At 46.0% G+C, this 23,375-nt stretch overlaps 1 protein-coding gene across 1 annotated transcript in view; it reads left to right on the top strand.

The window, feature by feature from the left end:
• The first annotated feature begins 12,882 nt into the window (after nt 1-12,882).
• eif2ak3 (eukaryotic translation initiation factor 2-alpha kinase 3) overlaps nt 12,883-23,375 on the top strand; it is a 77,836-nt gene continuing 67,343 nt past the window's right edge. The window contains exon 1 of the mRNA XM_046367623.1: nt 12,883-13,532. Within this exon, the coding sequence (XP_046223579.1) occupies nt 13,213-13,532 (320 nt within the window). The 5' untranslated portion in view covers nt 12,883-13,212. The remainder of the gene's footprint in view (nt 13,533-23,375) is intronic.

Raw genomic sequence — 23,375 nt, 5'->3', positions numbered from 1 at the left:
TATATACTGTACTCTACATCATCGACTGCATCCTTATGTAACACATGTATCACTAGCCACTTTAACTATGCCACTTTGTTTACTTTGTCTACACACTCATCTCATATGTATATACTGTACTCGATACCATCTACTGTATGCTGCTCTGTACCATCACTCATTCATATATCCTTATGTACATGTTCCTTATCCCCTTACACTGTGTATAAGACAGTAGTTTTGGAATTGTTAGTTAGATTACTTGTTGGTTATCACTGCATTGTCGGAACTAGAAGCACAAGCATTTCGCTACACTCGCATTTAACATCTGCTAACCATGTGTATGTGACAAATAAAATTTGATTTGATTTGATTTGAATCCCCGAGCTGACAAGGTACAAATCTGTCGTTCTGCCCCTGAACAGGCAGTTAACCCACTGTTCCTAGGCTGTCATTGAAAATAAGAATTTGTTCTTAACTGACTTGCCTGGTTAAATAAAGGTTAAAAAAATATTTTAAAATGGATGAATCGTGACATATGAAATACGAGTGATAGTGATAACTACGTAAGAAATGTATGAACGTTTTTAAATATGTGACGTGCAGTCATATTTAGGTCCCTATTCCCTACATAGTGCACTAAATTAGACCAGGGATTATAGGGGGGAAGTCCGACCAGAGTTATGGAACCTAATTCCCTTTTTATTCACTTTTCTCTCTGCGGATTCTGACCTTGAACTGAAGCATGAGAATATACACCTGCTATTAACATGCTATACACCTGTTATACACCTGTTATACACCTGCTATACACCTGTTATACACCTGTTATACACCTGTTATACACCTGTTATACACCTATTCACCTGCTATACACCTGCTATACACCTGTTATACACCTGTTATACACCTGTTATACACCTGTTATACACCTGTTATACACCTATTCACCTGCTATACACCTGTTATACACCTGTTATACACCTGTTATACACCTGTTATACACCTGTTATACACCTGTTATACACCTGTTATACACCTATTCACCTGCTATACACCTGTTATACACCTGTTATACACCTGTTATACACCTATTCACCTGCTATACACCTGTTATACACCTGTTATACACCTGTTATACACCTGTTATACACCTATTCACCTGTTATACACCTATTCACCTGTTATACACCTGCTATACACCTGTTATACACCTGTTATACACCTATTCACCTGTTATACACCTGTTATACACCTATTCACCTGTTATACACCTGTTATACACCTGTTATACACCTGTTATACACCTATTGTTATACACCTATTCACCTGTTATTATTCACCACCTATACACTATTCTGTTATACACCTGTTATACACCTGTTATTCACCTGTTATACACCTGTTATACACCTATTCACCTGTTATACACCTGTTATACACCTGTTATACACCTGTTATACACCTGTTATACACCTGTTATACACCTGTTATACACCTGTTATACACCTATTCACCTGTTATACACCTGTTATACACCTGTTATTCACCTGTTATACACCTATTCACCTGTTATACACCTGTTATACACCTATTCACCTGTTATACACCTGTTATACACCTATTCACCTGTTATACACCTATTCACCTGCTATACACCTGTTATACACCTGTTATACACCTGTTATACACCTGTTATACACCTGCTATACACCTGTTATACACCTGTTATACACCTGTTATACACCCGTTATACACCTATTCACCTGCTATACACCTGTTATACACCTATTCACCTGTTATACACCTGTTATACACCTATTCACCTGTTATACACCTGTTATACACCTATTCACCTGCTATACACCTGTTATACACCTATTCACCTGCTATACACCTATTCACCTGTTATACACCTGTTATACACCTATTCACCTGTTATACACCTATTCACCTGTTATACACCTGTTATACACCTATTCACCTGTTATACACCTGTTATACACCTATTCACCTGTTATACACCTGCTATACACCTGTTATACACCTGTTATACACCTGTTATACACCTACACCTGTTATACACCTCACCTGTTATACACCTATTCACCTGTTATACACCTGTTATACACCTATTATTCACCTGTTATACACCTGTTATACACCTATTCACCTGTTATACACCTGTTATACACCTATTCACCTGTTATACACCTGTTATACACCTATTCACCTGCTATACACCTATTCACCTGTTATACTGCTATACACCTGTTATACACCTATTCACCTGTTATACACCTGTTATACACCTATTCACCTGTTATACACCTGTTATACACCTGTTATACACCTATTCACCTGCTATACACCTGTTATACACCTGTTATACACCTGCTATTCACCTGTTATACACCTGTTATACACCTATTCACCTGTTATACACCTATTCACCTGTTATTCAGCTGGTATTCATTGGGGGTGGAGATCTAATACATGAAGGTGTGTCTACAGATTCTGACCTTGTTGATGCCTTCTTTACATGCATGACACCAAGGCTTTGACAGTTACAGAAGTCAACAAATGAGAGAGCCTGGGGAATGGGAGTGGAGCTAGGCACTGCAGGGCCTGGGTTAACCTCTACATCACCAGACCAAGACCTCCCTGACCAAGGCCCTTCTCCCTTTGATTGTTCAGTTTGGCCAAGCGGCCAGCTTCTTTCCTTTAAGGATGATAGAGGCCTCTGTCTTCTTTGGGAAATTCAAAGCTGCTGAAATGTTTTGGTACCCTTCCCCAGATCTGTGCCTCGACACAATCCTTTTTCAGAGCTCTACGGCCAATTCCTTTCAATATCATGGCTTGGGTTTTGCTCTGACATGCACTGTCAACTATGATAGACAGGTGTGTGCCTTTCCAAATAATGTCCAATCAATTTAATTTATTTATTTATTTTTATTTTACCTTTATTTAAACAGGCAAGTCAGTTAAGAACATATTCTTATTTTCAATGACGGCCTGGGAACAGTGGGTTAACTGCTTTGTTCAGGGGCAGAACAACAGATTTGTACCTTGTCAGCTCGTGGGTTTGAACTCGCAACCTTCCGGTTACTAGTCCAACGCTCTAACCACTAGGCTACGCTAATTTACCCCAGGTGGACTCCAATTAAGTTGCAGAAACATCTCAAGGATGATCAATGGAAACAGGATCCACCTGAGCTCAATTTCAAGTCTCATAGCAAAGGGTCTGAATATTTATATAAATTTAATAAGGTATTTTGGTTTAAATAAAAAAATAAAAAAAGGTTTTCACTTTGTCATTATAGTGGGTAGATTGACTAGGTTTTTATTTATTTAAGGGGTCTGAATACTTTCCGAATGCACTGTAAATTACACTGAGCAAAAGAGAATGTTTTTGTATTTTCACCCTCCAGACATGATTCCCTAAAGGTCTTGATGAGATAGATGCCCAAGCATGTTATGTTGTAAATGTGAATTAATGCCGCCACTTCAGCCAACTCTGTTTGGTTTTTCCTGCACTGTACCCATTGATTTACGAAAACGTACTTGATAGGTTTATTAACTCCCAATGTGTCATTTACTACTGGAGGAACATATACACAATATTTCAGTCAATTACATGAAGAGGTAGAGATGAACAATCTCAAGTAAAATGTTATTTGTCACATGCGCCGAATACATCAGGTGAAACACTTAGTTACTTTCCAGTAGTAAATGACACATTGGGAGTTAATAAATCTGTTTGTCTTAAAACAGAGTTACAGTGGGGCAAAAAAGTATTTAGTCAGCCACCAATTGTGCAAGTTCTCCCACTTAAAAAGATGAGAGAAGCCTGTAATTGTCATCATAGGTACACTTCAACTATGACAGACAAAATAAGACAAATGATCACAAGAACGGTGAGCAAAAATCCCAGAACCACACGGGGGGACCTAGTGAATGACCTGCAGAGAGCTGGGACCAAAGTAACAAAGCCTACCATCAGCAAGGGCATTGAAGTTGAAACGTGGCTGGGTCTTTCAGCATGACAATGATCCCAAACAGAAGAAGCATTTCAAGATCCTGGAGTGGCCTAGCCAGTCTCCAGATTTCAACCCCATAGAAAATATTTGGAGGAGTTGAAAGTCCATGTTGCCCAGCAACAGCCCCAAAATATCACTGCTCTAGAGGAGATCTGCATGGAGGAATGGGCCAAAATACCAGCAACAGAGTGTGAAAATCTTGTGAAGACAGAAAACGTTTGACCTCTGTCATTGCCAACAAAGGGTATATAACAAAGTATTGAGAAACTTTTGTTATTGACCAAATACTTATTTTCCACCATAATTTGCAAATAAATTCATAAAAATTCTAATTTTTCTCATTTTGTCTGTTATAGTTGCAGTGTATCTATGATGAAAATTACAGGCCTCTCATCTTTTTAAGTGGGAGAACTTGCACAATTGGTGGCTGACTAAATACTTTTTTGCCCCACTGTATGTATTTTCCCCACAAGGGGGTGACAAGTCTGTTAGAAATGTAGAATGTTCACACTTTCTAACAACAATGAATAGGATTTATTTAGTCATTTAACATTTATAGAACATTTGAGCATGACGTTTATGACCCCGGGCATGTATCTGTTTGTTAGATTGCCACTGTATGAACCATCTGTAATAACCATCTGTATGAACCATCTGTAATAACCATTTGTAATAACCATCTGTATGAACCATCTGTATGAACCATTTGTAATAACCATCTGTATGAACCATCTGTAATAACCATCTGTATGAACCATCTGTAATAACCATCTGTATGAACCATCTGTAATAACCATCTGTATTAACCATCTGTAATAACCATCTGTATGAACCATCTGTAATAACCATCTGTAATAACCATCTGTAATAACCATCTGTATGAACCATCTGTAATAACCATCTGTAATAACCATCTGTATGAACCATATGTAATAACCATCTGTAATAACCATCTGTATGAACCATCTGTAATAACCATCTGTAATAACCATCTGTATGAACCATCTGTAATAACCATCTGTATGAACCATCTGTAATAACAATCTGTATGAACCATCTGTATGAGGTTGTCGTTTGTTTGTTTGTCTTTCCTGGATAAATTGGATCACCTCAAAGATGATGTTGACAGGACAGACATGGGACCCGCCCTAACAATGGAAATAAACACATGCAGACATCTCAACCTGACCCTGTGCCAAGAACTCCAAGGTAACCTGTCTAAATGACTGCCACTCACATCTGCAGCCATGAAATGCTTTGAAAGGCTCAACAACACCATCATCCCGTAAACCCTAGACCCACTCCAATTCATCATCCCGACAACCTATAGGGAGGAGGTCATTGACCGGACAGTGTTGTGCCAAGACAACAACCTCTCCCCCAACGTCAGCAAGACAAAGGAGCTGATCGTGGACTACAGGGAAAAGGAGGGCTGAACACGCCCCCATTCACATCGACGGTGCTGCAGTGGAACTTGTCAAGAGTTTCCCTGGTCTCCACATCACCAACAAACTAACATGGTCCAAACACAACAAGACAGTTGTGAAGATGACACGACAACGCCTCTTCCCCCTCAGGAGACTGAACAGATTTGTAATGGGCCCTCATATCTTCAAAAGGTAATACAGCTGCACCATCGAGAGCATCTTGACTGGCTGCATCACCGCCTGGTATGGCAACTGCTCAGCATGCGATCGTAAGGCGCTACAGGGGGTAGTGCGTACAGTCCACTACATCACTGGGGCCAAGCTTTTTAACGTTTCAAATTAAACCTTTTTTTAACTTGGCAAGTCAGTTAAGAAAAAACATCTTATTTATTATTTATTACATCTTACTTATTTTCTCTCTTATTTACAACGACGGCCTACCAAAAGTCCTCCTGCGGGGACAGGGCTGGGATTAAAAATTATACATTTTAATATTGGACAAAACACACATCACGACAAGAGAGACCTAAGACAGCAACATAGCATGGTAGCAACACAACATGGATGAAACACAACATGGCAACAGCACAACATGGTCGCAACACAAAACATGGTACAAACATTATTGGGCACAGACAACAGCACAAAGGGCAAGAAGGTAGAGACAACAATACATCACACAAAGCAGCCACAACTGTCAGTAAGAGTGTCCATGATTGAGTCTTTGAATAAAGAGTTTGTTGCAGCTCGTTCCAGTCGCTAGCTGCAGCTAACTGAAAAGACGAGCGACACAGTGATGTGTGTGCTTTGGGGACCTTTAACAGAATGTGACTGGCAGAACGGGTGTTGTATGTGGAGGATGAGGGCTGCAGTAGATATCTCAGTTAGGGGGGAGTGAACAGGTGTTGTATGTGGAGGATGTGGGCTGCAGTAGATATCTCCGTTAGAACAGGTGTTGTATGTCTGCAGTAGGTATCTCAGATAGGGGGGAGTGAACAGGTGTTGTATGTGGAGGATGTGGGCTGCAGTAGATATCTCAGATAGGGGGGAGTGAACAGGTGTTGTATGTGGAGGATGAGGGCTGCAGTAGATATCTCAGATAGGGGGGAGTGAACAGGTGTTGTATGTGGAGGATGTGGGCTGCAGTAGATATCTCAGATAGGGGGGAGTGAACAGGTGTTGTATGTGGAGGATGAGGGCTGCAGTAGATATCTCAGATAGGGGGGAGTGAACAGGTGTTGTATGTGGAGGATGAGGGCTGCAGTAGATATCTCAGATAGGGGGGAGTGAACAGGTGTTGTATGTGGAGGATGAGGATGAGGGCTGCAGTAGATATCTCAGATAGGGGGGAGTGAACAGGTGTTGTATGTGGAGGATGAGGGCTGCAGTAGATATCTCAGATAGGGGGGAGTGAACAGGTGTTGTATGTGGAGGATGAGGGCTGCAGTAGGTATCTCAGTTAGGGGGGAGTGAACAGGTGTTGTGTGTGGAGGATGAGGGCTGCAGTAGATATCTCCGTTAGGGGGGAGTGAACAGGTGTTGTATGTCTGCAGTAGATATCTCAGATAGGGGGGAGTGAACAGGTGTTGTATGTCTGCAGTAGGTATCTCAGTTAGGGGGGAGTGAACAGGTGTTGTATGAGGAGGATGAGGGCTGCAGTAGGTATCTCAGATAGGGGGGAGTGAACAGGTGTTGTATGTGGAGGATGAGGGCTGCAGTAGGTATCTCAGATAGGGGCGGGTGACGCCTGACAGGGAGCTTCCTGCCATCCAGGACCTCTATACCAGGCGGTGTCCAAGGGCCCCCAAAAAATGTCAAAGACTCCAGTCACCCTAGTCGTAGACTGTTCTCTCTGATGCCGCACGGCAAGCGGTACCGGAGCACCAAGTCTAGGTCCAAAAGGCTCCTTAATAATAAAAACAATAAGTTGTACTTTTATTTAACTAGGCAAGTCAATTAAGAACTAATTCTATTTACAATGATGGCCTACCCAGGCCAAATCCAGACGACACTGGGCCAATTGTGCGCCACCCAGCTGGATGTGATGCAGCCTGGATTTGAACCAGGTACTGCAGTGTTTTAGACCACTGCGCCAATCCAGACGCTGAACAGCTTCTACCCCCAAGCCATAAGACTGCTGAACAGCTTCTACCCCCAAGCCATAAGACTGCTGAACAGCTTCTACCCCCAAGCCATAAGACTGCTGAACAGCTTCTACCCCCAAGCCATAAGACTGCTGAACAGCTTCTACCCCCAAGCCATAAGACTGCTGAACAGCTTCTACCCCCAAGCCATAAGACTGCTGAACAGCTTCTACCCCCAAGCCATAAGACTGCTGAACAGCTTCTACCCCCAATCCAGACGCTGAACAGCTTCTACCCCCAAGCCATCAGACTGCTGAACAGCTTCTACCCCCAAGCCATCAGACTGCTGAACAGCTTCTACCCCCAAGCCATAAGACTGCTGAACAGCTTCTACCCCCAAGCCATAAGACTGCTGAACAGCTTCTACCCCCAAGCCATAAGACTGCTGAACAGCTTCTACCCCCAAGCCATAAGACTGCTGAACAGCTTCTACCCCCAAGCCATCAGACTGCTGAACAGCTTCTACCCCCAAGCCATAAGACTGCTGAACAGCTTCTACCCCCAAGCCATAAGACTGCTGAACAGCTTCTACCCCCAAGCCATAAGACTGCTGAACAGCTTCTACCCCCAAGCCATAAGACTGCTGAACAGCTTCTACCCCCAAGCCATAAGACTGCTGAACAGCTTCTACCCCCAAGCCATAAGACTGCTGAACAGCTTCTACCCCCAAGCCATAAGACTGCTGAACAGCTTCTACCCCCAAGCCATAAGACTGCTGAACAGCTTCTACCCCCAAGCCATAAGACTGCTGAACAGCTTCTATCCCCAAGCCATAAGACTGCTGAACAGCTTCTACCCCCAAGCCATAAGACTGCTGAACAGCTTCTACCCCCAAGCCATAAGACTGCTGAACAGCTTCTACCCCCAAGCCATAAGACTGCTGAACAGCTTCTATCCCCAAGCCATAAGACTGCTGAACAGCTTCTACCCCCAAGCCATAAGACTGCTGAACAGCTTCTACCCCCAAGCCATAAGACTGCTGAACAGCTTCTACCCCCAAGCCATAAGACTGCTGAACAGCTTCTATCCCCAAGCCATAAGACTGCTGAACAGCTTCTACCCCCAAGCCATAAGACTGCTGAACAGCTTCTACCCCCAAGCCATAAGACTGCTGAACAGCTTCTACCCCCAAGCCATCAGACTGCTGAACAGCTTCTACCCCCAAGCCATCAGACTGCTGAACAGCTTCTACCCCCAAGCCATCAGACTGCTGAACAGCTTCTACCCCCAAGCCATAAGACTGCTGAACAGCTTCTACCCCCAAGCCATAAGACTGCTGAACAGCTTCTACCCCCAAGCCATAAGACTGCTGAACAGCTTCTACCCCCAAGCCATAAGACTGCTGAACAGCTTCTACCCCCAAGCCATAAGACTGCTGAACAGCTTCTACCCCCAAGCCATAAGACTGCTGAACAGCTTCTACCCCCAAGCCATAAGACTGCTGAACAGCTTCTATCCCCAAGCCATAAGACTGCTGAACAGCTTCTACCCCCAAGCCATAAGACTGCTGAACAGCTTCTACCCCCAAGCCATAAGACTGCTGAACAGCTTCTACCCCCAAGCCATAAGACTGCTGAACAGCTTCTACCCCCAAGCCATAAGACTGCTGAACAGCTTCTACCCCCAAGCCATAAGACTGCTGAACAGCTTCTACCTCCAAGCCATAAGACTGCTGAACAGCTTCTACCCCCAAGCCATCAGACTGCTGAACAGCTTCTACCCCCAAGCCATAAGACTGCTGAACAGCTTCTACCCCCAAGCCATTAGACTGCTGAACAGCTTCTACCCCCAAGCCATAAGACTGCTGAACAGCTTCTATCCCCAAGCCATAAGACTGCTGAACAGCTTCTACCCCCAAGCCATAAGACTGCTGAACAGCTTCTACCCCCAAGCCATAAGACTGCTGAACAGCTTCTACCCCCAAGCCATAAGACTGCTGAACAGCTTCTATCCCCAAGCCATAAGACTGCTGAACAGCTTCTACCCCAAGCCATAAGACTGCTGAACAGCTTCTACCCCCAAGCCATAAGACTGCTGAACAGCTTCTACCCCCAAGCCATAAGACTGCTGAACAGCTTCTACCCCCAAGCCATAAGACTGCTGAACAGCTTCTACCCCCAAGCCATCAGACTGCTGAACAGCTTCTACCCCAAGCCATAAGACTGCTGAACAGCTTCTACCCCCAAGCCATAAGACTGCTGAACAGCTTCTACCCCCAAGCCATCAGACTGCTGAACAGCTTCTACCCCCAAGCCATAAGACTGCTGAACAGCCTTCTGAACACCCCCAAGCCATAAGACTGCTGAACAGCTTCTACCCCAAGCCATAAGACTGCTGAACAGCTTCTACCCCCAAGCCATCAGACTGCTGAACAGCTTCTACCCCCAAGCCATAAGACTGCTGAACAGCTTCTACCCCCAAGCCATAAGACTGCTGAACAGCTTCTACCCCCAAGCCATAAGACTGCTGAACAGCTTCTACCCCCAAGCCATAAGACTGCTGAACAGCTTCTATCCCCAAGCCATAAGACTGCTGAACAGCTTCTACCCCCAAGCCATAAGACTGCTGAACAGCTTCTACCCCCAAGCCATAAGACTGCTGAACAGCTTCTACCCCCAAGCCATAAGACTGCTGAACAGCTTCTACCCCCAAGCCATAAGACTGCTGAACAGCTTCTACCCCCAAGCCATAAGACTGCTGAACAGCTTCTACCCCCAAGCCATAAGACTGCTGAACAGCTTCTACCCCCAAGCCATCAGACTGCTGAACAGCTTCTACCCCCAAGCCATAAGACTGCTGAACAGCTTCTACCCCCAAGCCATTAGACTGCTGAACAGCTTCTACCCCCAAGCCATAAGACTGCTGAACAGCTTCTATCCCCAAGCCATAAGACTGCTGAACAGCTTCTACCCCCAAGCCATAAGACTGCTGAACAGCTTCTACCCCCAAGCCATCAGACTGCTGAACAGCTTCTACCCCCAAGCCATAAGACTGCTGAACAGCTTCTATCCCCAAGCCATAAGACTGCTGAACAGCTTCTACCCCCAAGCCATAAGACTGCTGAACAGCTTCTACCCCCAAGCCATAAGACTGCTGAACAGCTTCTACCCCCAAGCCATAAGACTGCTGAACAGCTTCTACCCCCCCAAGCCATCAGACTGCTGAACAGCTTCTACCCCCAAGCCATCAGACTGCTGAACAGCTTCTACCCCCAAGCCATCAGACTGCTGAACAGCTTCTACCCCCAAGCCATAAGACTGCTGAACAGCTTCTACCCCCAAGCCATAAGACTGCTGAACAGCTTCTACCCCCAAGCCATAAGACTGCTGAACAGCTTCTATCCCCAAGCCATAAGACTGCTGAACAGCTTCTACCCCCAAGCCATAAGACTGCTGAACAGCTTCTACCCCCAAGCCATAAGACTGCTGAACAGCTTCTACCCCCAAGCCATAAGACTGCTGAACAGCTTCTACCCCCAAGCCATAAGACTGCTGAACAGCTTCTACCCCCAAGCCATAAGACTGCTGAACAGCTTCTACCCCCAAGCCATAAGACTGCTGAACAGCTTCTACCCCCAAGCCATAAGACTGCTGAACAATTCATCAAATGACGCTCCCTCCCCTTTGTTTTTACACTGCTGCTACTCTGTTTATCTATGCAGTGTCACTTTAGCCCTACCTACATATTAGGTCGACTAACCTGTACATAGCCTCGTTATTGTTATTGCATTTCATTTTAAAAAATGTAGTTTATTTAGTAAATATTTTCTTAACTCTATTTATTTGACTGTATTGTTGGTTAAGGGCCTGTTAGTAAGCATTACACGGTAAAGTCGACACCTGTTGTATTCGACGAATGTGACAATTACAAATGAGATTTGATTTGAAAAGCTTCACGTAGCAAAATTGCAATTCAAGTTTTTGTTGACCGAATTCGACACTCAATAGCTACGTTTTCATTAAACGTGTCCGGTGATTTTTTTTGTCGAGATTTATAAAATTTGCATAGAAAATAGACGCGGCCAATTGCCCGCTCGGGTGCGTTTCCATTGAACCATCTTGAATCAATAAGAAATAGCTGGACGTAATGACATACATCTAAAACGGAAAGCCAAGTGTGAAGAAAGTGAAGTTAGTGGTTGAAGTGTTTTCATTACCTATTTAGGAAAATTGCGTTTAAAAAAATGCGTGACAGCCTGTATGCCTTCCCACCTACCGGTTTCATGTCTCCGGTAGCCGGTGAAAGACAGCATGGATACAATACAATACTTGACGAATATTTACCATATTCTACTCATTCTCATGTGCGACGCATCGCCACGGTCCCTGTCATGATGTAATTTACACTCCAGTAGATCTGATATAATTGGGTGGTGAAACTTGCCAACTTAGAAAAGGAAGGCGAAGCAATTCAGGCGTTCTTGAAAGTCAGGACAATCCTTGTCCATCAAATAAAGATGATTTCTATAGTTGTAAAAATGTATTTTGCGGTAGGCATTTAGAATTAAATGTGGAGTTTCTAATTACGTGATAACCTTCATATTGTACTTTCAAACATTTTCGGCAGTCATAATTTATTAGAAAAACACCGTTTGTCATTTGTCTCAAAGTTTGACGAAATAAAAATCGACTCCTGTCAAATGGATACACATACAGGTCTCCTATCTGCCGTTTCCATTACACGTGGTTTTTGTCGAATACATATGGGTCAATGGAAACCTGCCATACAAAAAATATCCTAACATAGTGGGTTTATTTTCGCCTCTTCCTCTCTGATCATTTTGTTGAGTTCAGAAGACTGCGGTGGCTGCAGTAACTCGTGATAAAACCGGAAGAGGAACGTAGCGTTTTTACAGTCCGGCCACGTTGATCTTTCCATCTCGTCCCAGTTTCACTGCTCGCTGCCTTTCTAATCCGCCTATTTAAATGCCACCGTAGCAACGACGGTGATTGACAGCTGGACATATCCACTTGGGGACCTCGTTGTCTTTCGCGGTCGTGTAAACCAACCAATATCTTTCTCCTGATTTCACCGAGCATTTATATTGGTCCAGCGATTACTATTTTAACCAATGATGTTTTAACCAGAGGACGCGCCACCAGAAGCCTTCTGACGTCACCCGGTGCTTTCCCTTGTGGTGGCCGTGACGGCGCATGCGTAGACTCTACCTTGATTTTTTTGACGGATAGGCGCTTGTCCAATCAGGTTCAGTGTTTGGGGGGGGGGCCGGTCCGGACCACGGAAATGTTTTTTTTGAGCGACAAAGGTTTCGTGCAATCGGGTTCTGCTTAGTACACGACTTGTGCAGATTGATGGTGCAGGTGTGCAATCGGCTTTCTACGCTGGTCATTTTGCGTTTAGTTGCTACTTGTCTGTCCTATTGCTGTGTGGAGACGGGGAGGGAGTAGCGTTACTAAGGCCAGTCTTGTGTCAGGTATAAGGGAATAACAGTATGGTGCCTTAACGGTGGTTTGTTTACCTAGCGAAGGAAATGACTTCGAAGAAAGAACAACTCTCATCTACATTTACTTGTATAAAACCTACTCGGCTTTTTTAAATTTTTTACTTTTACTCTGGGCTTGGCATGTAAATAGTCTATGTACTGATGTGCCATTGTTACAAATGGAAAGGGAGTTTCACTTTGGGAACGTGAGCATATCCCTAGTGCTCATGTTGTTTTTGAGGGCTTTGACCGGGACGTCTCCAACTCTAAGCTTTACCTCCGGGAGAGAGCCTCAAACCGCAGCCGCTCCGGGGTCACACAGAGCCGGGGAAGATGGAAACGAAGGGGTGTTGGTGGAACGGGGCTTGGAAAGTATCGGCGGTCCTCTTCCGGGTGTTATCGGAGAGGTGACCGTGGAGGATCATGACGATGAGAGCGGGGCGACCGGGAACGGAGAGGAGTCGTACGGAGAAAGTGACGGAAACATCAGACCGAAACGGTGAGAACCATGTTTAGTACTTAACAACTTATAGCGGTTTGTGGTGAGACCACAATGATTTCCCAACGAGGTGGTTCATCAACTCAGACAGTTATTGTCTTTATTCTGTTGCAATGGTCGCCTGCTTCCAGTTTGAGAGGGGGAGACAATTGGTGCGCAAACAATTGTAACTAAACAGTTCTTTACTCCAAAGTTTGTTTTTCTTTCTTTCTTTCTGTTGGATGTAATAGCTACGAACTCGTTCTCAGTAATCTTTGGTCTTTATGTGGCAAAAGTATTTGAAAATGAAGTGATTTGTTGCTTTGCATCTGCTGATTCTGCTGAGTGCAGCAACAGAGCGCGAGCTGTCATCAAACCCAAAGTGTCACACGCTCCCTTATTCTCCAAACCTCTTCCAGCATTAAAGTGCATCTGGCTGCCACCCGGACAAACCACTGGGCAAGAACTGGTTGAATCAACGTTGTTTCCACGTCATTTCAACCCCTCCAAATCTATGTGAGGACTTTGAATCAACGTGGAAAACTCATTGGATTTACAAAAAGGGCATTTTGTATTGTTTTCACACCAAAACATTGTTTACCCCTTTTTCTCCCCAATGTTGTGGTTTCCAATTGGTAGTTACAGTCTTGTCCCATCGCTGCAACTCCCGTACGGACACGGGAGAGGCGAAGGTCGAGAGCCATGCCTCCTCTGAAACACGACCCTGCTAAGTCGCACTTCTTCTTGACACACTGCTCGCTTAACCCGGAAGCCAGCCGCACCAATGTGTCGGAGGAGACACCTTCCGGCTGGTGACTGAAGTCAGCTAGCCGGTGCCCGGCCGCCGCGTGTCGCTAGGGTGCGATGGGACAAGGAAATCCTGACCGGCCAAACCCTCCCTTAACCTGTAACGACGCTGGGCCAATTGTGCGCCGCCTCTTGGGTCCCCCAATCATGTGACACAGCCTGGGATCGAACCCGGGTCTGTAATGATGCCTCAAGCACTGCAACGCAGTGCCTTAGACCGATGCGCCACTCGGGAGTTTTCACCCAACTTTGAACCTTAATCCAATGACACAGTGAAATGTTTTGTTGCACGTTAGTTGACAACACAACCCAAATGTAAATCCAAACTAGACATTGAACTGACATCTGCCCAGTGGGAAGCAACAGTCACTTTACAGAATGGACTGTTCTTTGGTTAATGTATAGCTTGAACCAGTATCTGGGCAGAGGAGAGGATATCATGAGATCTCATCTATACACAGTTAGCTACAATACATTGTCCCATTAGGGCGGCGCACAATTGGCCCAGCCTCGTACATATTAGGGGAGGGTTTGGCCGCGGTAGGTTGTCATTGTGAATTAAGAATTTGTTCTTAACTGACTTGCCTAGAGAAATAAATCAAATAACCCCTGCAGAGCTGTCACAGTTTTATGTCAAAATACCTTTGTTAGATTACTCACTAAATATGGAGTTTTGCTGGGCAATACATTATTTACTGCCCGTACGTCCGGTATTTACTACCAAAAAATATCTAAATATGAATGTACATGTCCACTAGGTCAATAACAATATATATTGTGTAGTGGACATGGCAGGAGGATTTGGTCAAAAACGATACATAGATAATTGTACATTTTTATTTAATGTTTTTGGGAAGTACAGTACTGATCAAAAGGTACCTCCTCCCTCCTCCTCCTACCTCTTCCCACCTCCTCCTACCTCCTCCCACCTCCTACCTCCTCCTACCTCCTCCCTCCTCCCACCTCCTCCTACCTCTTCCCACCTCCTCCTACCTCCTCCCTCCTCCTACTCCCTCCTACCTCCTCCTCCTACCTCCTACCTCCTCCCTCCCTCCTCCTCCCACCTCCTCCTACCTCCTCCCTCCTCCTCCTCCCACCTCCTCCTTCCTCCTACCTCCTCCTACCTCCTCCTCCCTCCTCCCTCCTGCTCCTACCTCCTCATTCCACGGTTCTTTATTTGGACTGTTTTCTACATTGTAGAATAATAGTGAAGACTTCAAAACTATGAAATGACATGGAATCATGTAGTAACCAAAAAAAGTGTTAAACAAATCTAAATATATTTTCTATTTGAGATTCTTCAGAGTAGCCTTGATGACAGCTTTTGCACACTCTTGGTATTCTCTAAACCAGCTTCATGAGGTAGTCACCTGGAATGCATTTCAATTAACAGGTGTGCCTTGTTAAAAGTTAATATGTGGAATTTCTTTCCTTCGTAATTTGTTTGAGACAATCAGAACACTCTTGGCATATATATGTATATGTATATATGTATATATGTATGTGTAGATGTATATAGATATATGTAGATGTAGATATATCACACGCTGAGTGTATGCATTAGGAACACCTGCTCTTTCCATGACATAGACTGACCAGGTGAAAGATATGATCCAATATTGATGTCACTTGTTAAATCCACTTCAGTCAGTGTAGATGAAGGGGAGGAGACGTGTTAAAGAAGGACTTTAAAGCCTTGAGACAAATGAGACATGGATTGTGTCTGTGTGCCATTGAGGGTGAACGGGCAAGACAGAATATTTAAGTGCCTTTGAACGGGGTATGGTGGTAGGTGCCAGGCTCACGGGTTTGAGTGTGTGAATAACTGCAACACTGCTGGGTTTTTCACACTCAACTGTTTCCTGTGTGTATCAAGAATGGTCCACACCCAAAGGACATCCAGCCAACTTGACAAAACTGTGGGAAGCATTGGAGTCAACATGGGCCAGCATCCCTGTGGGATGCTTTCGACACCCTGTAGAGTCCATGTCCTGACGAATTGAGGCTGTTCTGAGGATAAAAGGGGGTTTAACTTCAATATTAGGAAGGTGTTCCTAATGTTTTGTGCACTCAGTGTCTAATTTGGACTCTGACATATTTTAATTTGGGGATTAGGTGCCCATTGTTTTGTATTGTTTTCTAGGTATTATTATCACTGTTGGAAACACAAGCATTTCACTGCACCTGTGATAACATCTAGAAATCTGTGTGCATCCTAAAGAACACAGTTGATAGGCTACACACCCTAAAGAACACAGTTGATATGCTACACACCCTAAAGAACACAGTTGATAGGCTACACACCCTAAAGAACACAGTTGATAGGCTATACACCCTAAAGAACACAGTTGATAGGCTACACACCCTAAAGAACACAGTTGATAGGCTATACACACCCTAAAGAACACAGTTGATAGGCTATACACACCCTAAAGAACACAGTTGATAGGCTACACACCCTAAAGAACACAGTTGATAGGCTATACACCCTTAAGAACACAGTTGATAGGCTACACACCCTAAATAACACAGTTGATAGGCTACACACCCTAAATAACACAGTTGATAGGCTACACACCCTAAAGAACACAGTTGATAGGCTACACACCCTAAAGAACACAGTTGATAGGCTACACACCCTAAAGAACACAGTTGATAGGCTATACACACCCTAAAGAACACAGTTGATAGGCTATACACACCCTAAAGAACACAGTTGATAGGCTATACACACCCTAAAGAACACAGTTGATAGGCTATACACCCTAAAGAACACAGTTGATAGGCTATACACACCCTAAAGAACACAGTTGATAGGCTACACACACCCTAAAGAACACAGTTGATAGGCTACACACCCTAAAGAACACAGTTGATAGGCTACACACCTAAAGAACACAGTTGATAGGCTACACACCCTAAAGAACACAGTTGATAGGCTACACACCCTAAAGAACACAGTTGATAGGAACACAGTTGATAGGCTATACACCCTAAAGAACACAGTTGATAGGCTATACACACCCTAAAGAACACAGTTGATAGGCTACACACACCCTAAAGAACACAGTTGATAGGCTACACACCCTAAAGAACACAGTTGATAGGCTACACACCCTAAAGAACACAGTTGATAGGCTACACACCCTAAAGAACACAGTTGATAGGCTACACACCCTAAAGAACACAGTTGATAGGCTACACACCCTAAAGAACACAGTTGATAGGCTACACACCCTAAAGAACACAGTTGATAGGCTAAAGAACACAGGCTACACCTAAAGAACACAGTTGATAGGCTACACACCCTAAAGAACACAGTTGATAGGCTACACACCTAAAGAACACAGTTGATAGGCTACACACCTAAAGAACACAGTTGATAGGCTACACACCCTAAAGAACACAGTTGATAGGCTACACACCCTAAAGAACACAGTTGATAGGCTACACACCCTAAAGAACACAGTTGATAGGCTACACACCCTAAAGAACACAGTTGATAGGCCTGTCCGCCTGCTCACCGTCAGGTCTGTCCGTAGCCTACCAAGGCCTACATAATGTCTGTGACATCATTGCTTCAGTCCTTGTTTATGCCAGAGGGCTAAATAGTTTAAATAGTTTTACTGTTTCCAAATAGTAGGAACCACTTTGTGGGGTAAACTGTTTCCACTGGGGCAGCTTTCTGTGATGCACCATTCTTCTCCACAATGGATAATCACTTTTAAAACCAACAAGTCTTGGTGTTCCATAAACAACTGGATCTAAAATCCCTTGAAACACTTTACCCATCTCCCTCTTAATAAATATAAATAGTCTCTCTGTTGAGTAAACAACAAGCTACACACCATACTGTAGATGCTGAGTGGACTGAACCTACTGTAGATGCTGAGTGGACTGAACCTACTGTAGATGCTGAGTGGACTGAACCTACTGTAGATGCTGAGTGGACTGAACCTACTGTAGATGCTGAGTGGACTGAACCTACTGTAGATGCTGAGTGGACTGAACCCACTGTAGATGCTGAGTGGACTGAACCCACTGTAGATGCTGAGTGGACTGAACCCACTGTTGACGCTGAGTGGACGCCCAGGCCGAACCCTCCCCTAAACCTGGACGACCTGGGCCGAACCCTCCCCTAAACCTGGACGACCTGGGCCGAACCCTCCCCTAAACCTGGACGACCTGGGCCGAACCCTCCCCTAAACCTGGACGACCTGGGCCGAACCCTCCCCTAAACCTGGACGACCTGGGCCGAACCCTCCCCTAAACCCGGACGACGCTGGGTCAATTGTGCACCGTCTTATGGGACTCCCGATCACGGCCGGTTGTGACAGTTGGGATCGAACCTGGGTTCTGTAGTGACGCCTCTAGCACTGAGATGCAGGGCCTTAGACCGCTGCGCCACTTGGGAGGCCTCACAAATCCACATTCTAATTAAGAGGACCATCGCTCTCTCCCAAAAAGATTTGTGGGTTCATGAAACCAGTGAATCTAGATAAGCCTAAATGTACGCACAAGGATGTTGCATAAAGCTGATTCATTACACCTCAAGTCCACATTCTAAGGTGTGGGCTCGGCTGTATAATCATACTGGACTGGCTGTGTAAGCAGTTTGACTTGATAGTAGGTCTACCTGGCAACTGTAGGTCAAACACACCGCGTGGACAGGAGAGACCGGTCTGGTAGCAACACTGTTCAAAAGGCACTTTTGTAGAAACGTCCTGACAGAATCAGTCTGGCTGGGAGGCTTGTTGTTTTTAATTCTCCTTTTTAATATTTGTATTGTCTGATATCTCTTTGCTCTTGAAGTCTCTTTCACAGGCTGTCCTAAGTAGGATCCTATTCCCTATATAGTGCCATTTGGGACCTTCACTGTTCTGTCTATCAGATCTATAAATAGCGTCAGCCCTCTATGGCGATCTCACTATGATCTGCAGTTTCTGGGCAGCTTACAGTTCTCAGAAGACTGAGAGAAGAAAGTCACCTCACTGGGCTGTGTTGCCATAGTTGAGGGGGTTGACTAGACTGGGCTGTGTTGCCATAGACTGGGCTGTGTTGCCATAGACTGGGCTGTGTTGCCATAGACTGGGCTGTGTTGCCATAGACTGGGCTGTGTTGCCATAGACTGGGCTGTGTTGCCATAGACTGGGCTGTGTTGCCATAGTTAAGTTCAAACCACTTTGAAAGTTTGCTGTTTACATCTGAACATTGAGCTGTTTTAGAGCTGTGGTGGTAGGAGGACCCTGCTCCATAGGACTGTCAGGAGGTGTTGTTGTAGAGCTGTTGTGGTAGGAGGACCCTGCTCCATAGGACTGTCAGGAGGTGTTGTAGAGCTGTGGTGGTAGGAGGACCCTGCTCCATAGGACTGTCAGGAGGTGTTGTTGTAGAGCTGTTGTGGTAGGAGGACCCTGCTCCATAGGACTGTCAGGAGGTGTTGTTGTAGAGCTGTTGTGGTAGGAGGACCCTGCTCCATAGGACTGTCAGGAGGTGTTGTTGTAGAGCTGTGGTGGTAGGAGGACCCTGCTCCATAGGACTGTCAGGAGGTGTTGTTGTAGAGCTGTTGTGGTAGGAGGACCCTGCTCCATAGGACTGTCAGGAGGTGTTGTTGTAGAGCTGTGGTGGTAGGAGGACCCTGCTCCGTAGGACTGTCAGGAGGTGTTGTTGTAGAGCTGTTGTGGTAGGAGGACCCTGCTCCGTAGGACTGTCAGGAGGTGTTGTTGTAGAGCTGTGGTGGTAGGAGGACCCTGCTCCATAGGACTGTCAGGAGGTGTTGTTGTAGAGCTGTGGTGGTAGGAGGACCCTGCTCCATAGGACTGTCAGGAGGTGTTGTTGTAGAGCTGTGGTGGTAGGAGGACCCTGCTCCATAGGACTGTCAGGAGGTGTTGTTGTAGAGCTGTGGTGGTAGGAGGACCCTGCTCCATAGGACTGTCAGGAGGTGTTGTTGTAGAGCTGTGGTGGTAGGAGGACCCTGCTCCATAGGACTGTCAGGAGGTGTTGTTGTAGAGCTGTGGTGGTAGGAGGACCCTGCTCCATAGGACTGTCAGGAGGTGTTGTTGTAGAGCTGTGGTGGTAGGAGGACCTGCTCAGGAGGTGTTAGGACTGTCAGGAGGTGTTGTTGTAGAGCTGTGGTGGTAGGAGGACCCTGCTCCATAGGACTGTCAGGAGGTGTTGTTGTAGAGCTGTGGTGGTAGGAGGACCCTGCTCCATAGGACTGTCAGGAGGTGTTGTTGTAGAGCTGTGGTGGTAGGAGGACCCTGCTCCATAGGACTGTCAGGAGGTGTTGTTGTAGAGCTGTGGTGGTAGGAGGACCCTGCTCCATAGGACTGTCAGGAGGTGTTGTTGTAGAGCTGTGGTGGTAGGAGGACCCTGCTCCATAGGACTGTCAGGAGGTGTTGTTGTAGAGCTGTGGTGGTAGGAGGACCCTGCTCCATAGGACTGTCAGGAGGTGTTGTTGTAGAGCTGTGGTGGTAGGAGGACCCTGCTCCATAGGACTGTCAGGAGGTGTTGTTGTAGAGCTGTTGTGGTAGGAGGACCCTGCTCCGTAGGACTGTCAGGAGGTGTTGTTGTAGAGCTGTGGTGGTAGGAGGACCCTGCTCCGTAGGACTGTCAGGAGGTGTTGTTGTAGAGCTGTGGTGGTAGGAGGACCCTGCTCCATAGGACTGTCAGGAGGTGTTGTTGTAGAGCTGTGGTGGTAGGAGGACCCTGCTCCATAGGACTGTCAGGAGGTGTTGTTGTAGAGCTGTGGTGGTAGGAGGACCCTGCTCCATAGGACTGTCAGGAGGTGTTGTTGTAGAGCTGTGGTGGTAGGAGGACCCTGCTCCATAGGACTGTCAGGAGGTGTTGTTGTAGAGCTGTGGTGGTAGGAGGACCCTGCTCCATAGGACTGTCAGGAGGTGTTTGTTTCGAGGAACTCTGAGCCACTGCCAGTAGCTGGCCGGCTCCTACAGCTTACTGCTTAGCAACAGCCAATCAGCCGGTCTGAGTTGGGGAAACTTGTTGGCCAATTACGTCGAAGGACGGGGATAGTGCTTGAGTTGAGGAAGAACAGTAGGCAAGTGAAGGGGGTTGAGGAGAGGAGGAGAGGGGAGGTTTGAGAGGAGAGGAGGAGAGGGAGGTTTGAGAGGAGAGGGGAGGTTTGAGAGGAGAGGGGGTTTGAGAGGAGAGGAGGAGAGGGAGAGTTGGTTTAAGAGAAGATGGGGAGGAGAAGAGTGGGAAGTAGGTTTGGGAGCAGAGGGGGTAAGGAGTTGAGGGGAGATTTCATGTCATTGTTTTCTTTGTCTCACTAGATTGTCCTGTAACCGGGACGATTGTTGGTGTATAAATACAACTTCTGACCAAAATCAAGGTCTCTCCCAACTCCTCCGCGAGGAGGCTCGCTGTCTTCTCTCTCCCAACTCCTCCGCGAGGAGGCTCGCTGTCTTCTCTCTCCCAACTCCTCCGCGAGGAGGCTCGCTGTCTTCTCTCTCCCAACTCCTCTACGATGAGGCTTCTCTTAAGAAATAGTAGCATACTCAGATGAGGAGAAAATATTGTTTTAAGTTGTAAATAAATTGTCATCTATAGTCATTGAATAGTTGTTTTCAGTAGTTTAGTTGTCAAGTTTATACTGTAACACATGAAGTAGCAGTCCTTGACATGGTTCTAAAACACACCCTAAAACAGACTACTCCAGTTGAACTATCACACCCTAAAACAGACTACTCCAGTTGAACTATCACACCCTAAAACAGACTACTCCAGTTGAACTATCACACCCTAAAACAGACTACTCCAGTTGAACTATCACACCCTAAAACAGACTACTCCAGTTGAACTATCACACCCTAAAACAGACTACTCCAGTTGAACTATCACACCCTAAAACAGACTACTCCAGTTGAACTATCACACCCTAAAACAGACTACTCAGTTGAACTATCACACCCTAAAACAGACTACTCCAGTTGAACTATCACACCCTAAAACAGACTACTCCAGTTGAACTATCACACCCTAAAACAGACTGTTCCAGTAGAGCTGTCTGTTTTTGGGTGTGATAGTTCTACTGGACTAGTCTGTTTTAGGGTGTGATAGTTCTACTGGACTAGTCTGTTTTAGGGTGTGATAGTTCTACTGGAACAGACTACTCCAGTTGAACTAGTGCCAGTAATATCCTTATAACAGGTTGGACTGATGAATAATTCATGATCAATGACTGTGTTATTAAACTCTGCTGTTCAAGTACATTATTTCATTAATATATTAGTCGCTGTGGACCCATCCTGCACCACTGCAGTATTGGGTGGGGTAGAGGGGAAAGGTGGGGTAGGGGGATAGGTGGGGTAGGCGATGGATGGAGGGGGAGGTAGACAGCAGGAGGGAGGGAAACGGGGGGAAGGAGGTAGACAGCAGGAGGGAGGGAAACGGGGGGAGGGAGGTAGACAGCAGGAGGGAGGGAAATGGGGGGGAGGGAGGTAGACGGTCGTTAGGACCATGATGCCATGTTGTTCTGTACATCGCTCCTCACTGCTTAGCAACAACCAATCAGCACCACAGACCAAGACCAGGTACTGACAAATCAGTGGGCTGGAGCATGGTGCTACAGAGTTTGGATTTCACCACATGTGAGAAGAGTAGTGGAGAGGGGACAGGGGAGGAGAGGGGACAGGGGAGGAGAGGGGACAGGGGAGGAGAGGGGACAGGGGAGGAGAGGGGACAGGGGAGGAGAGGGGACAGGGGAGGAGAGGGGACAGGGGAGGGAGGGGACAGGGGAGGGAGGGGACAGGGGGGAGGCGACAGGGGAGGGCGACAGGGGAGGAGAGGCGACAGGGGAGGAGGGCGACAGGGAGGAGAGGCGACAGGGGAGGAGAGGCGACAGGGGAGGAGAGGGGACAGGGGAGGAGAGGGGACAGGGCAGGAGAGGGAGAGGGCAGGAGAGGGGAGAGGGCAGGAGAGGGATAGAGAGGGCAGGAGAGGGATAGAGAGGGCAGGAGAGGGATAGAGAGGGCAGGAGAGGGATAGAGAGGGCAGGAGAGGGATAGAGAGGGGCAGGGGAGAGAGGGATAGAGAGGGCAG

This window comes from Oncorhynchus gorbuscha, linkage group LG10 (assembly GCF_021184085.1).
Source record: "Oncorhynchus gorbuscha isolate QuinsamMale2020 ecotype Even-year linkage group LG10, OgorEven_v1.0, whole genome shotgun sequence".
Taxonomy (NCBI): domain Eukaryota; kingdom Metazoa; phylum Chordata; class Actinopteri; order Salmoniformes; family Salmonidae; genus Oncorhynchus; species Oncorhynchus gorbuscha.
Note: the sequence above shows the minus strand (reverse complement) of the source record. Positions and strands in the feature narration are given on the sequence as shown.